General features: G+C 40.4%; 2 protein-coding genes across 7 annotated transcripts in view; one reads left to right on the forward strand and one right to left on the reverse strand.

Moving 5' to 3' along the window:
- LGI1 (leucine rich glioma inactivated 1) overlaps nt 1–8,443 on the reverse strand; it is a 32,513-nt gene extending 24,070 nt beyond the window's left edge. The window contains exon 1 of one of the 3 annotated variants that reach the window (XM_086752760.1): nt 8,346–8,443. The gene's annotated coding sequence lies outside the window, so the exon portion shown is untranslated. Of the gene's footprint in view, nt 1–7,066; nt 7,269–7,367; nt 7,433–8,345 lie in introns of those variants that run through there. The other 2 variants (XM_086752759.1, XM_086752761.1) reach the window with 2 other exon arrangements.
- Nucleotides 7,652–15,701, forward strand: part of LOC104486597 (protein FRA10AC1 homolog) — a 34,385-nt gene continuing 26,335 nt past the window's right edge. For all 4 annotated transcript variants that reach the window (XR_015259113.1, XR_015259114.1, XR_015259112.1 and 1 more), the window contains exons 1-4: nt 7,652–7,779; nt 12,171–12,247; nt 14,830–14,922; nt 15,006–15,051. Coding sequence is in view for 1 of the 4 variants with exons in the window: in XM_086752763.1 (XP_086608889.1) it covers nt 7,747–7,779; nt 12,171–12,247; nt 14,830–14,922; nt 15,006–15,051 (249 nt within the window). In the remaining 3 variants the exon portion in view is untranslated. The remainder of the gene's footprint in view (nt 7,780–12,170; nt 12,248–14,829; nt 14,923–15,005; nt 15,052–15,701) is intronic.

Genomic DNA, 15,701 nt, shown 5'->3' on the forward strand with positions numbered 1-15,701 from the left:
ATGGTATTAATTAAATGAGGTCTCACAGTAGTACTCTATAGGGATGTTCATTTAAAAAAAGTGAAATAGGAATTTTTACTTCACTGCTCAGAGCAGCCTCTTTATATCCCTGCATTCTTCAGTTCCCACTGAATGATCAGCTGTTGATCACCTCAGCTGTGGATAAGCCAGATACTATCAGCCTCTACGTGCAGTTACTGTACTAGTTTACTACCTAAGTAATCCCACTGAAATTATAAGGTAGAATGAGGGTTGATTCTGTCATCATTATGCCCTATTATGCTTTTATACGTTATTTTTAAAAATCTATCTGTGTGATCCCAAACACTTGACTATACCACTGTATATAGCAAATAATCTCTGCTATGAAATATTTTCTTAGCTTTAGGACAACCAGTGGCAAACACTGTGATGAGCACACCTGACCAACCGCATAGTACAGTTCGCAGACTGACCTTCTTGATTCTTGGATTACGATCTCAAGTTTTGGTTAAGCAATGCATCTCTAAAAGCACAGGTGTTTTCTGGAACGTACATGCAGGAATAAGACCTTATTTTTCTATTACATTAAATCTTAGATGCAGAGCCTGAGGCACCTTCCTTTTAAAGGTTTTCTATGCCAGGTACATGAGCAGTGCTTAAATGCTTCTGTGACTCAAGATAGTGATTTGTCACTCACCTTTTTATATAGAAGACTTTAGATTCCGTACATTCAACTGTAAATGATTTGTACCTTGCCTCAATTCTCATCATAAGTGAATTATTATGAACATATATATACATGGTAGATACTATACACAAAAATGTGCATTAGGAAACAAGGGAATACCTATCTTTTCCACTATGGTTTAAAAGTGCAACAGACTGTAACTTTGCTCACGTATTTTTTTATTTTCACAAAACAAATGCAGTGGGAAACTGTATAATTAAAAAAAAAATGCAAGTAAATTGCTTCTTTGTTGGTTGGGTTTTTTATTTCCACTTTACTATATTTTCCTTGTCTCTTGCTTATTATTTTCTCTTATTTCCCCCTCATATAAGAAAAAACTGGGAAAAGCACATTTCCCTTTTTCTTGGATTTACGTGTTTGAATGCTATCAGTCGCTTTTCACCATAACAGATCAAGACATAAAAGTAGGATTAAGCATTCTTTGCTGTCTTAGGAAAATATTCATACTTGAGGGAATTTAAGCATAATGCACTTCTAAAATCTCCTCAAATGAGAACTGGAACACATTGGAGGAGTTAGTTTCTGAATTCCATTTATTTCAATGCAGGTTGATAAAACAAAGAAGTAGTATTTTGTGCATATTGATAATTACTTTTTAATTAAATTCTCGATAGGCTGAAGTCACTAAACTTGTTTATGCATGCCTACATGTATGTGTAATCTTTTAGTAAGCTTTGTTCTCAGCCAAGCTGCCAGACTGTAAGCTCTGGAGACCAAAATTACCTGCCACACAACTGTGCCAGTAGCAGTGACAACTGCAGGACAATAGACAGGAGTCTACATAATACATGTCTAGGGGATTTATTAGGCAAAATTCTTGACTTCAAAAAAACAAAAAACAAACACCCAACTGTAGAGATAATACAGGAGGTTGCTTTCATGAATTATTTTTTGATGCAACTCTGCTTTATTATTTCCATAGCTGAAACAGTTAGTCTTTATAGAGTCATACTGGCTTTATTCACGTTACACATACTAACACATAAGGGCTTGCAGGAATTTTAGAATCAAGGTTGTTCCTCTGAGTGCAACAGAATAAATGACTGAAACAATCTGGTTTTCAAGATATTATTATAAGATCCTTACATAACTCTGTATTCATAGTCAAGAAACTAAAATAGATGTTAGAAATTAAAACAGTTATAAGTCTTCATTTTCTGTGATTCATTAGCATGTTAAGAGTGTAAGTGATGTTACCATCAAACAAAGTGTTGAGCATGATGATGAAACAATTTCCTCATATTTTTCTTCTTGGAGATTTTCACATCAGCTGAAAGCTTCAACTCAATTTTTAATAGAAGTCTCTGATTTTTTTTTTTCTCTTATCAGCAGAACAAGCTTAACCTGGAATTTGAGATGTGTACTGTCTTTTTCTTGAGTTTTGGATTAGTGTTTTTAAAACTAATTCCCAAACTTTGGTCTCAAAGTGCTCTGAAGACAGCCAACAGAACCACTGCCTTCAGATAAAAGTCTGATACTGCCTTAGACAGTAAGTAGCTGTGGAGGTTGAGAGTGATGTATTCGCCCTAGAAGTACAGCAGCCTGGAGTAAGAAAGGTCCATGGGTCAAATTGTACTTCATGTAGCCTTCTAAAATTCCATCATCTGTCACCTCTGCATTTAGTCATTTTCAAAAGAAACAAGTTTTCCAAATTGTTTATCATATTGGAGGCCTAAGTGTTCCCGAAATTCTGTCTCTACTTGGTGTATTTGATATTGATGTCCAATGGTGTTAAACAGAAATAACTAAGAAGAAAATTTCCACTGATACTTGGAATTTAGTAAGTTCTATACTCTTAAAATAGGATTAGCTATCATAATATTATCTCTATTTTATCTTATTAAGAAATACAAGCTGTGCAATGGTTGTTTACTTATACAAAGATCTAGGATTTTGGAACAAGGGAGGAAACCAATGAACAATCAGATGCTATTTTTTTCAAAGGCACTTTTCTAACAATGATTACACACTAAAATGTTAATTGCAACTCCAAAATAGCATAAAACAGCACAGCTGCTCTCGAAATACTGGACATAGCACAGGCTTGTCTATGATTATTTTTTGTAAATGACTCTATACTGGAAAAAAATTTAAAATCAGAAGTGCTTTTACTTAATAAATTATCAGCCAAACAAATAAAACTGCATTTACCTTTTTGCACAACAACATTGACACCTAGTGGCTAGTTAAACTTCATATTTGATATCCTCTCTGTGACAAAAAAATGTGGAACACACCATTTACTGAATTTGACAAAATAAACATGCATTTCAGCAACCTGCTCTCTTTACATAATCTCTAGATGACTTCAGAATGACGGCAGTCATTAATGACCAGTCTGGAGTGACCAGTCCCAGTGACGGGAACAGGTGAATATGAGCCATTGCCCCTCAGCACAGCCCCACTGGTTTTCCCTGACTGTCAGGAAGGCTCAGGCTTGGGAGTCAGCTGCCTAACCAAAATATTGCTTGGGGCCTGTGGGGAGGCATAGTTCATCCCTGAAGTTGTACACAGGTACATCTAAAAGAAGAACTACACTTACTGAGTGTAACGTTACTGGCATATGTGAATGTCCATTTTTAGTTCTACTTGCTTTTCTACAAATTACTAGGGGAGTTCAGAGAGAAGGAGATGAAAATCAGGAACACAACATATGCCATGAGACTGTTCGTACTATGAAGACATGAAAATAAATGATTTGGCAACTTACTTCATAGACATGTAGAAGATAAGAAGGTGCCAATATAAAATAATGTTGGAAAGTCTAATTTCCTCACTGTTCAACAAAACAACTGACTTAATGGAGAACAAGGAAAGATTAGACATGACAAACCTCAATCTTACTAGCATTCTGGATGTTTCCACATCACTTTCTCATAATCAAACTCAAACATAGTCAGACACACCCTCTGCGAACAGCTCTTATAATGGATATGGTTGTCAGTGACCACCTGGCCCTCGCTCTCCATACCGGTGGTAACTGCTTTTTTCTGGCCTGCTGGCACAGCTGCCTGATTTGCTTCATTAAAAATTAGACCAATTTTTTAATCAACTAACCAAACTAATTTTGACCAAAGAATTCAGAAGCTGTTGAGTTTAAGCAGCCTTACCAGAAGAAGATCTTAGGAGGCAAAGATCTCCTGCAGGAAGGCTGAGGTATTTCTTCCTAGATGAATACTGATGAGGACTAAATAGATGTGCTTAGTGTTTCTTGAAAATAGAGAGAGAAATCTGAGTCTGAAGAAGAGCAACGAAACATATAAGAGCTCTCAAAAATGTAATCTATATGGAAAGGATGAAACATTTTTATTGACTTAGCATCAAAAAGGGAAGAATGTGAGTATATATTTCTTCCAGTATTTAAAGTTTTGTTATTAAAATGATGATCAATTCTTGCCTTCTGTTTCAACTAGTGTAGGGCATTAAGAAATGATCTCAGGTAGCAACAAAGGAGATTTATCTTAGATATTAGGGAAAAAAAAAACCCTATATGCCTAAGAGGCTAATAGATGAAGCTATTTATGCTGTGAAATCTCCTATACTGTAAGCTTTTAGGAACAGCCCCATCCCTGGAAACATTCAAGGCCAGGTTGGATGGGGGTCTGACCAACCTGATCTAGCTGAAGATGTCCCTGCTTCTTGCAGGGGGGTTGGACTAGATGACTTTTAAAGGTCCCTTCCAACCCAAACCATTTTATGATTCTAAGTATGCCAGGTATGGTCCTTTGAATTCTGCATCTCCAGGATTTAATAACTTCTTTTGGTACATACACATTGATAAAAGTACCCTCTCTAAAAATATGGGACAATTAAGTAAACATAATGCTACCCTCAAATGATAAGAAAGAAAGTCAGAGGTCTGTCCTGAACACGCATCCCAGATGATAAAATGCACATTTCCCTCTCCAGTACAGATGCCATGAGTCAATATGTATTCATAATGATGTCAACAACAGTTTTACCACCCATTTAATTAATCTGAATGGCTGAGAAGTGGCAAATTCAAGCAAATAAAACTAGCCCTTTTTGTCTAGTTTTTGCATACTGAGGCTATCTCCATGGTCTGTGCATAATATGATCTGTGATTACATAGGTGACTGGAATAAGATAGTATCAATGTAAATACAGAGAAGCTGATTAACTCTTGGGAGTATTTCAGAATCATGAACATTGTATTATTAAGAATATGCCTGGGAAGAAATTTCAATTTCTTCTTCCCAAAACTTCCTATGGAACTGTTACACTGAGTCATCAGAAAAACAGAGTGATTAAAGTTAAGAACATGTTGACAATTTGAAAACTTTGGAGATATACATTTACTTCTTGAAGGTTTTAAAATCATGCCTGACCTAGGCTTTCTGGATACACTAGGTCTCATATTTAGCCCATTTCTACATTTAGGACATGAGTAAAATACAAACTACGGTGATGTTCTCTCCTTTGTGGGCCATGAAGTTCAGGGCTACTGCAATTCAAGAGTATAGTTTCATGTGACTGCTACTGCTAGGCTGATCTAATAGAGAGCTGCCGATGAAAGAGCCACCTTTGTTTCTCATCTCCCCCTTCCCTCCTGTCCCATCCCTCCATCCTTAACCTTTTTTCGCACCAGCGCTGTTACTCATCAGACTCCACAGGAGGACAGTCAGAGGAGCTAGACTGGCAGAAAATTAAACGCTGCAGTTCAGCAGAAGTTGTCAGACAAGCATTATTGCCAGCTCAAGAAGAGGAATGCTCTCTTCAGCAGCCGCTAACCCATAGACTGATTTATAGAAAACTATGCTCCTAAAGTTTGGGTTACAACTGTCAAAATTCAGCTTAAAAGTGTAGTGCCTCCCACCCTGCAAAGAGTTATGCCCATCTCTTCTTTTTCCCTTATCTTTCAGTCCTGTGGAACTTGGATGAGAGAAGTGTCCTTTTCGGTGTCAAAGTATACTGATGCTAGATTTAAACTACTGAGATACTGCCACAGGATCAAGCTATCATCCATATACCAAGGGCTAAGGACAGGTCCAGTTTCAACTTCCAATTTATTTAGGATGCCATTTCTGATCTGCTTCCCCAGCTATAGCTTACTGTAGCCCACATATAAAAAACAGTCAGGTGATGTCTGAAAGCAACACAGTCAGATATCAGAAAAGCATAACACAGTAAGATGAAATTATCTAGCTTACCGAGCTGTTATTCTCAGAGAAGCCATTTATAAAATAACTTCAGCACCTACTACAGTTGCTATAGTTGGACTCACTGCAGAATTTTCCTCTGTCCCAGAAATTTTATTTTTTGTATATGCAGGCTTTTGTGGCCAAAGAATAATGCCAAGAGATTCAAGAACTGTAAATCTTCCCTCTACCTTTCCCACTTTTCTTCAAAGTGCATAATCAATGATATGTTGGCCCAGTTTCCAGAATCATGTCAGGATTCATTCACAGTAAAGCAGTCTGCCATTTCCATAAGAGAGGAACAACAAAAAGATGCCTGCTATTACAGCTTTGTGGGTATACATTATTTATTTTGAGATATTTAAATTATTAATTAGGACAATACCATTTTTGCAGGAGTCTCTGCCCTTTAGAGGAAACAGGCCACATTCAGTAGGACTTCAGCAGAATACTGCATGCATTCAAATAAGCAGATTGCTGCTCAGTTCCTTTCCTCAGGACAGTTTGGCATCACCTTCACATCCTTTCAGAGTGATAATAACATAACAAGTGATACAAATACTAGGTCAGGAGAAAAAATACTTTTGCTTTTAAAACTCAGATTCCGTATCCCAGGCAAGGAGGTACACTGCCAACTTACTGCATAATACACTGCCTTACTGCATAATAGCAGCTAGCCACAACTTACATTTTACAACTTGTATATTACAATGACAGCAGTAGTATTTCAATTTTGAAAATTTGCCTGTATTAAGTGTATCTGTGGTTTAAGACTCCAGGAATCAATAACATAGCTGGAAACTCTGATACAGCCCAGAATAAAATATCTGTAATGGATTAAAGCATTCAGACCTCAGCAGTCAAAATGCTGGTTCAGATATCGTGCGCCCTAATGTTTGATCGGAAACAATATCAGCTCCTTGACAGCTACTTGCTGTATCTGATGACTTAATGCTGAAGACTGGCACTTCCCAGCTAGCTTATGAGAAAACAGTTTTAGTTTACAAAGCTCCTTTCTCTGATGCAACCCACAGGCTCCCAAACTCTATCACCCCGTTGCCGTTGGTCCTCACAGAGAAACTGGGTCACACATTTGCCTTCCCTTCTTCTAACTGCGAGATGCGATTGAAAAGAAGAGAAACCGCTACGACATGTGGAAACCAACGTTACAGGTTACCTTGCCGAGGCTGCCAGGGCATTAGCACGGCTGGGAAGGAGGGCTGTGCCGCGGCCAGGGCAGCGCCCACACCTACCGCAGGAAGCCCGGCCCCGGGGCCGCCTGGCAGCTCCTGCCCGCCGAGGAGCAGGCGCCCGCGGCTCTTCCTCCCCGATGGGCCTCCTCCGGAGCCACCCGCACCTCCTCGAGCCCTCCCCGGGGGACCCTTCCAACGGAGACTCCAAAGCCCCAAAGCGCCCGGGAATGGAGGGGAGAGGGGCTCGCTAAGGCCTCCCTGGGAGCCACTACGGCCAAGTCCTACCTTCCCAGAGGCGGAGACCGCCGCAGCCGGGGCCGCGCACCGGGTTGCCGGGCAGGGAGACTCCCCTCGCCCCTAAACATGATGAGCGGCTTTCCCCTCCCCTCCCCTGCCGGCGCGGCTCGCCCTCGCCCTCTCCCGCCCCCGCCCGCCCGCCGGCACCCCTCCGCGCTCCGCCAGCTCCCCGCGCCCCGCTGCCTTGCGCCGCCCGCCCGCCAGCGGCGGAGGGAGGCAGCCCTCGCCGCGGCCCTGCTCCGCCTCTGCCCCTGGTTTCCGGGAGGGGCAGCGCCGCGGCCGGCGATCAGGGCCGGGCGGCAGAGGCGGCCCTCGGTCGCGTCTCCAGCCGGCTGCACCCGCCGGGCGGGCGGGCTGCGCCGCCGCCATGGAGCCCACCCAGCTGCGCCTTTCCGCGACCGTAAGTGGGGCGCGGGAGGGACGGAGGGAGGGGGCCTGGCAGGCGCGGCTGGCAGCGGCGGCGCGGCGGCCAGGCCAGGCCTCGGCGGGGGTGGGGCTGGCGGAGGGGCCCGGCCGTGCCTGTGCGGAGAAAGGGCCGAGCCGCGCCGACCTCCCCGTGCGGCGGGTGGGCAGCCGGGGGGCCGCGGCCTGTGCCCCGCGGCCGCCCCAGGGCCGCTCCGGTGGCGGCGGGCTGGGTCTGGCCTGGCGGGCCGCGGAGCAGGCCGGGGCAGGGCTGGGCGGCTTTCGGGGCATGAGAACGGCTTCGGAAGTCGTGTCGAAGGCACACTGGCCGGCTTTCAGGGTGATTTTTCTCCGTGGAGCCCCACAAAGCTCTAATCCTCGCTGTCGTGGTCAGCTGTTCCCTACCTTTTGCTCCTGCTTCTCTTGTCATAGTTGTAGAGCGTTAATAAAGGGACAGTATGTTGTCTTTTCTCTTTGCTAGGGTTGTTCACTCTACCGCATGTGTAAATACACCTCATAACTGGTTTTACAGGGAAGAGTAGGTTTGAAGTGAGTTGTACTTACCCTAAGGTTTCTTCACCCAAGTGGGGTTTCAAAGCTTCAAAGACAACATCAAGGTGGGAAGAGCGATTTCCAGTGAAGCATGCTGACCTCCACATGGCACCCTTTATCCAGCCAGGACGGCTCCTCAAGCCCCGTTTTAGATCCTGTGCTCCCTTTGGACCCTCCCAGAGGAGTTTGTACCAAAATGAGCACTCAGATCTGTTTTGGGCCACATGTGGGCTGTGAGCAGATGTGAGCACAGACCTGTGTGCTGGGCGGATAAAAGAAAGGATGAGAGTGATGCTTGTGAGCAGACTAGCAAGATCAGGGCTGAGTTCAGGAACCATGAGTTGGATTTTGTGTATAGGATTGTTTTGCTTTTTTTAAAAAAAAAAACAACCCTGTCTTTTTCTGTTCAGCTGCATGTTGTGATCAGGAGTCAACATGAACTATGATGTATCCGTTTCACTGGTGTCCATTTACCTCAGTGGAGAGGGCTGAAGGAGGTGCCTTTTCTGGATGCAAATACCTTCCAGTGCTGGGGAGCCCACAGTGTCCTGTATTGATATCAACAGTTGACATCTGCTCTATCTACCATCAGTTGTGTACAGTGTTCATACATTTACTGTGTTTAAGTTGCCTCTAAGTTAGTGGGCTTGGTTCTGTCTCCAGTTGCTTCACTGTTAATTAATCCAAGATGTTGGAATTACTTAAATGTCAGTGATTTAAATGTATCCCAAAGCATATTGGTACTTGATTTAGTTTTGTGGTTTCAGTTTGCTTTGTTGTTTGGGAAAAAAAAGTTCAAAGTTGATGCAACAGACAAAACGCACTGTACAGTTTACATTATGTAGCTTTCAGGTTCATGTTTTATTGTTTGATATTTACCTTACTAATTTACTAAAAGCATTCAGAGATTCTGACAAGTTCAATCAAATTAAGGTTTATCAAATAATGAAAGTAGTTATTTTTAATTTTCTTGAAAATTTTGCGTATGTCTACATAGGCCTCTCTCAAAATCTACTAGCTTGGGCATAAAGCTTTTGTATCTACTCCTCTTTTGCTACAGTTAAATATTAAATGTTTTCTCTATCAGGGACTGTTTGGCTTCTTTTGTGGAGAAGGGGAGAAATCAGTCTTGAAATTTAACAACATTAGACAGGTGTCTGTTTACACTGTCCTTCCAAAATGAAAAAACCCATTTATGGTTGAGATTCTTTGATGGAGTTCATTTTTATGTTTTACCTAAAAGTCAGGTCATCTTGGTATCATCTTGAGGCATCAGGTCAGTAATTGTTCAGTCCTGGTCTCCCAAGAGTGAGTACAGACCCAGCTTCAGTACAGTACCTGCCCGTCCTGCTGTTGCCTTCGAAGGAGTGACCTAGAGTGTCAGGACATCAGTCGTAGGTTGTACTCTTTTTCACTCTGAATTTGAGTGATTGCAGTGATTCAGAGGAATGGCTGAAGCTGTGAAGAGTTTTCCTGTCTAAGAGCAGCCTCTCAGGACCTAGTCCTTAGCCATGCCTGCCCTTGTATTCACAGTTACAGCTTTCCAAAAGGCAGCCGTCAACTTCTGAGAGCCCTACAGTATGACTCCGTTGGAGCAGCTTTTCTTGCATCTTTTTTTTTTAAATTTTGAGTCATTTCTGGAATCAATTGGGAGCTGATTACTAAGTATGTCTACTTCTTTCCTGAGGCACATCATCCAAGGGCAATCACTTTGGGAAAATCTCCTTTTCTTCAAGCTTTTGCCGTCTTGCTTGTTTTTATACTTTGTCTGTCTCATGTTGACTTTCATGCACATTGTGTTGGCTTGAACTCTCAAGTGTGAAGGAAGCTCTCGGTGTTCGTCTGGGAAGCATTACTTTTGGCGTTTAAATCACTCCTGGATTATCATGATATTTTTAGAGTTTAGAGGCCAAGTATAAATATATTTGCTGCATACTCATGATCTATTCAGCCTTTTTTAAAGACCACATAAGCTTCATTAATAAAAGTAGTGACAGGCTTGCTATTAGAACCACCTCAGCTAGGAGACCTGCATCTGAACTGTGGATTATCACGAGACTGTGGTGGGAGGACTTTGCACCATTGCTGCTCTTTTACTGGTGCATGAGGCCCACTTACACCAGACACTGCAGGCATCTGCTGCACTTTTTTTATTTTTGCAACTGATAATTTTTGTGTCTCCTGGGAAATAGAAAACGTAAAGGCAAATCAGAAAGTTCTGATTTGCTTTTGTTTAAATATATACATATATGAGAGCTATATCTTCTTCAGAAGAGTTAAAGAGTGGAAGGAACATTACAGTAATAAAGCAAGGAAAAAGGTACAGTTTATTATTATTAATAAAAATATTTTTAAAAAAATCTTAAAATTCTATCTTTCATCATCAGTGTGAGAACCTGGTGTTTTATGTACTCTGCACGATACGGACCAGCTGTTGATGTCAATAGAGGATACAGTTGACTCTGCAGCATAGCATTTTTGGGAGGCATTTGCATCCAGAGAAGGCACCTCATCAAAATCGTCCTGAAGAGATGTGTCTTTTTTCAGATTTTTATCTGAGGAGGAATATGATTTTACATAATGAAGGAAGCAGCAATGCTGAATCAAATACACTGTTTCTAACCCAGTTTCTTTTCTTGTCGCCAGTCTGAATTACCAAGATACTTAGGAAGTATGTGTCAAACCTTTCCCCATGCAGGTGTGTAATAACCATCCCTCTTGTTCTTAGCTCAGTTGTGTCAGTGTTCCAGTTGTGGAAATGCTTTTTCGGTATCAGTATGAGTTTATGCGGTTCCCAGCTCTGCCTGTCCTCTTCCTGTGCTACCTCTCCAGCTGGCTGGTGTAGCTGGTTGGAGGCTCTGGATGAACTGAGAGGAAACTTACCTGGGTTAAAGTAATCTTTTTTTGGATAGGATCCTTTGTAACTTGGGTGAGTTGTTTGATCTGGTTCATGTGTGGTTTCACAACTGTAACTGGACAGCTACAAGGAAGGTACTAGAGTAGGAGTGAGGGAGAGGAGATGAGATCTACTTAAGCTGTTACTTCTACTGAAAGAATTGGACATGTAAGTATACCTTAAAAATTGGAGGTGATAGATCTGGGCATCAATCAGTGCTTGATCATTTGATGGGATTAAGATATGGGCTATCTTGGTTTTCTTATATGTAATAGTTTGACATTGTAGTCCCAAAGTGTGTGGAAAAGAAGATTTCGTTTCATGGTAGGAATGTTGTGCTGATTAGGCAGTACATTTTTGCAGGCATATTGTTATTTTTTATTTTAGTTGTAATTTCAGTCAGCTTTCTGGCTACCAGTGCAAGATCTAACAATCTAAAATGCTGTACTGCAGCCCAAGAAACTTCTGTTCTCATCTTTGTTTATAATGTGAGCACATCAGTTGCTGTCCTCTGGCCCTCTGAAAGAGTAGCTCTTGGGGAAAATACTCACCTTTTTCTTATGTAAGGGAGTGTTCTGGTTTTGTTAGTGAGGGGGGGCCTAAGATGATACCAAGATTGTTTGAAAGTAAAGACCAAATATGTTTGTCACACTTTTGGTTATCTGCATCAATGTGAAGATTAAATATGGGAACATCTGCATATAAATTATTTATAAAGTGATATTTTGACAGACTGACAATGTCTGTCTTTGCTCTGTGTTATTTGGAATATATTCTGATGGTCTGTTGAATTTGGTTTGTTTTAGATGTATGTGAGAATTTGCGCTTGCTCTCTGTCTTTCTCTGTTTTATTTATGTATGAAGGGCAGTACTGATTTCTAGTTATCGCATGTCCATATTACATTAGCAGATATGTTGACTGTGTTGTCTATTATTTTCAGGCACGTGGCCATGGAGGCTATGATTCTGATTTTAGTGATGAGGAGAATGGAGAGAAGTCTGTGCAAAAGACTAAAAGGTAATGTACAGAATTAACACTTTCTATTATCTGTTTTGTGCAAATGGGCTATTACTGTGTGTAGAAGATTATGCTGTGGTATGTAAAGTCTGGTGTTGAAATGGTTTTTGAAAAATCAATCTCTTTGATTTCTGCATCTCCTCATTTCAAGCTTGCCAAAGCATGTCATGTCTCAGGGGCAGCTGGTTAAGATCCGTTCTGCCGTGTCCATCTGGTCTCTATTTGCCCTTCAATTCTTGGAGCAGAGTGTTTCATTTTTCTGAGCTTTAGTATCAACTGCTGGGATTTGTCTGCACTGTTCACTTCACTGTGGTCTGTCAGGACACATGGAACTGCTAAGACAGCAAGGCAAAAAACCTAAGTGGCAGCAGGCTTTGTAGATATAAAACACTTGCTTGGAGGAAGTGAAGAACTGATGCTTCTTGTTTTCTTACTTAATTTGTGAAGAGACCTGGGAATTGGTGAATTATGTTGTACTCAATCCTTGAAACATAGCCACGCATCTCTTATTTGAGATCACCTTTGCCAGTTCTTTCAGTGGTTCGCACAATTAGTGACCTTGAATTTTGTAGCCTGATCTCATTATATTATTAAGATTTTTTTATTATTTCTTTATTTATTTTGCTTTGCCACCGCAGTCCTTTTACACTTTCTGCAACATACTGAACATTTTCCCTACATTATTCATATATTTTTCTTACTTTTTCATCCTGGTTTTGACTGGGATAAAGCTAATTTTCTTCCCAGTAGCTGCTGTAGTTTGGATTTAGTATGAGATCTGGTATGTGAAGAATGTTCATAATACACTGATGTTTTTAATTGCTACTATGAGATCAAGAACTTTTTCAACTTCCCAGGTTTTGCTAATGTGTGAGTGCAAGAGGCTGGGCGGGTTATAGCCAGTACAGTTGACCCAAACTGGCCAAAGGAAGTATTCCATACCATAGACATCATGCTCAGTATATAAGTGGGGGTTGGCCAGTGGACAACTCCCTCTTTTACTCTCTCTCGGGATTGTTCCGAGATCGCGCTCAGTTCCGTTTTATGATTGCTGTTTGGGACAGGCTGTATCAGTCATTGGGTCTTCAGACAGTGAGAAATTGTGCATAATTAGTTTTGTATATTTTATTATTCCTGTATTTTTTATCGTCATCATCTCTTCCTTTGCTGTCCTAGTAAACTGTCTTTATCTCAACCCACAAGTTTTTTCTTTCTGATTCTCTCCCCCATTCCCCCTGGGGAGGAGGAGCAGGTGGCAGCATGGTATTTAGTTTCTGCCTGGTGTTAAACCATGACACTTCTCTTGTCTCTCTCTTGCTCTATTGTTGGGCTTTATTTAAGAAGGCTTTCTGGAAACTTTCCTAGGACTCTTGCATATTTTCGTTTGTAGTAAAAGTGAAAGAATGGGTTTTGTAGTCTCTGTCTGCATTCTGGTAAAAAATGTTGTGTTTTAATCATCAGAATAGCAGGCATTGTGCTGTTCCATTTATTTTATAAATATAGCTATTCTCCATTAAAACAGTGACTGATTTTGTTCAGTTTTCATTTTCTTTAAAAGGCCGTTACACGTTATACCATTCCACTTTCTAGGTGGAACTATTGGGAGCCTTTCAAAAAGGTGGTTGTTCTGGCACACTACTGCTGATTCTCAGTAGGGCTCTTATGTGGGTTCATTGTGTATATATATATATCCTTTTCTTGCTCTATGATGATATTTATTTTCACTTTAAGAGAAATAGTAGTCTTACATTTTTTCTGTATTGCTGTTCTATGGAGTCTCCTTATGGGAATTTTGTGCCTACAGATCCTTTTGAGCAAATGATACCCTTCCTTTCTAGAGTCCTGTATTCCATAGCTTGAAATATAAATTCCCTGGCTTGCATTCGACAGGTTTCTAACTTCCATTCTTTCTGACATCTGGTAATTATGGAAAAATCTTTTCTTCACCTCTATTGAGGAATGAACCTAACTAAATACACCTTTTACTTGCTGAAGTGCTTCACTTTCCGTTTAACTTTTCAATACTTTGATGAATTCTGATAGTTGCCCACTGGCGACTATGGTTCACAACACAGTACTTAAGTTTTAAATGAGCGATTCTTGTGATGACACTAAGAGAGGCAGAGCTGTTTAATGAGGTGTTCAGACATTAGCATGAAAGGATGGGATAGGGTTACTAGCAGCCACTCTTATTCAGTGAACTTACTGTCCTTCCTGTTCCTACTTGGCTGTGTAGCTGAGATTTATAGGGGGCTTTAAATGTAGAGTGAAACTGAGGAATCTTTGGGAGTTTTTCATTGTGTTTCTACAGTGATAACATTGATAAAAATAAATACTGTGACTTGCTGTTTTAAGCAATTTTCTTTAATGCTAACTGTAAGCAAATGCCTTTCCAATTTTCTTTTGCAAATGAAGTAAAGTCTAAGCTGATGTCGGTTCTGAAGTTTGATTTTATTTGTATAGAAACTAGCAATATAACAGTATTTATTACTCAAATTAGTGCAAAGTTTGACATACAGAAATTTTATTGATTATAAAAAGTTACTGACTAACCTTTCTTCTTTTTTCTCCCCTACCTTTAGTATAAAGGAAGATGGCCTTCTGATAAAGCCATTCCAAAAAGCAAAACAAGGCAGTGTGGTTCACAGACAATTCGCAGCTTCAGAATGGGATAGGTATCTTTTATCTATTGCTTTTGTGAGACATTTTTTCTTTAATGTAAAATTAGCTTTCACTTAAATGTATTTCTTATTGACAGGGAAGAAGCAAGAAAAAGAAGATTTCATTTGATAGCAATGGATGCCGTATCCTTCTATGTTATTTTTCTTCAAGTTTGAAGATGGGGCACAGGTTATCTATTATGGTGAAATACTGGGATTTCTTAGTTACCACAGTAATTGACAGTGTAGCACCAGATACTAAGTCATTCTTCAAATTAGCTTCTTTTTGTTGCCAAGATGTCTCTGAGACATTTCCAGACTCTTCCTATAAGCTTATTTGTCTTGTTTGGGACAGAATTACTATACAGTGAATTTTATTTAGACTGGCACCAAGACACTTTGCTCTTTTAGTTGGGAACATAATTCTGTGTAAGGCTACTATTATCTGTGAACAAACACATTTTCACTGGAAATTCAAGAATGCATTAGTTAATTCAGAAGTCTATTCAAAACAACGTTATCTCCAGTAATATCTTCTACAGGTGCCCTAATGTAAGTCTGTTTAATATCATGTGCCGTTTTTTTTTTTTTTTTAATTTCTTGATCATTTTTCAGGCATAATTTGTACCTATTTTTATAAATACTACCTTATTTAGATTACAACTTTTCCCCTTGTATTTAGTTTTCACCTGGGGCAGTCCTTACATGTTTCAACTGAGTGTATCTGAAATACCATCAGTTCCTTGTTTGTTTAAATAGCTGTTCTTCAACAGTAACAGTTAATAAATAGGAAA

The sequence above is a fragment of the Chlamydotis macqueenii genome, chromosome 7 (assembly GCF_036417535.1).
Source record: "Chlamydotis macqueenii isolate bChlMac1 chromosome 7, bChlMac1.mat, whole genome shotgun sequence".
Lineage (NCBI taxonomy): Eukaryota > Metazoa > Chordata > Aves > Otidiformes > Otididae > Chlamydotis > Chlamydotis macqueenii.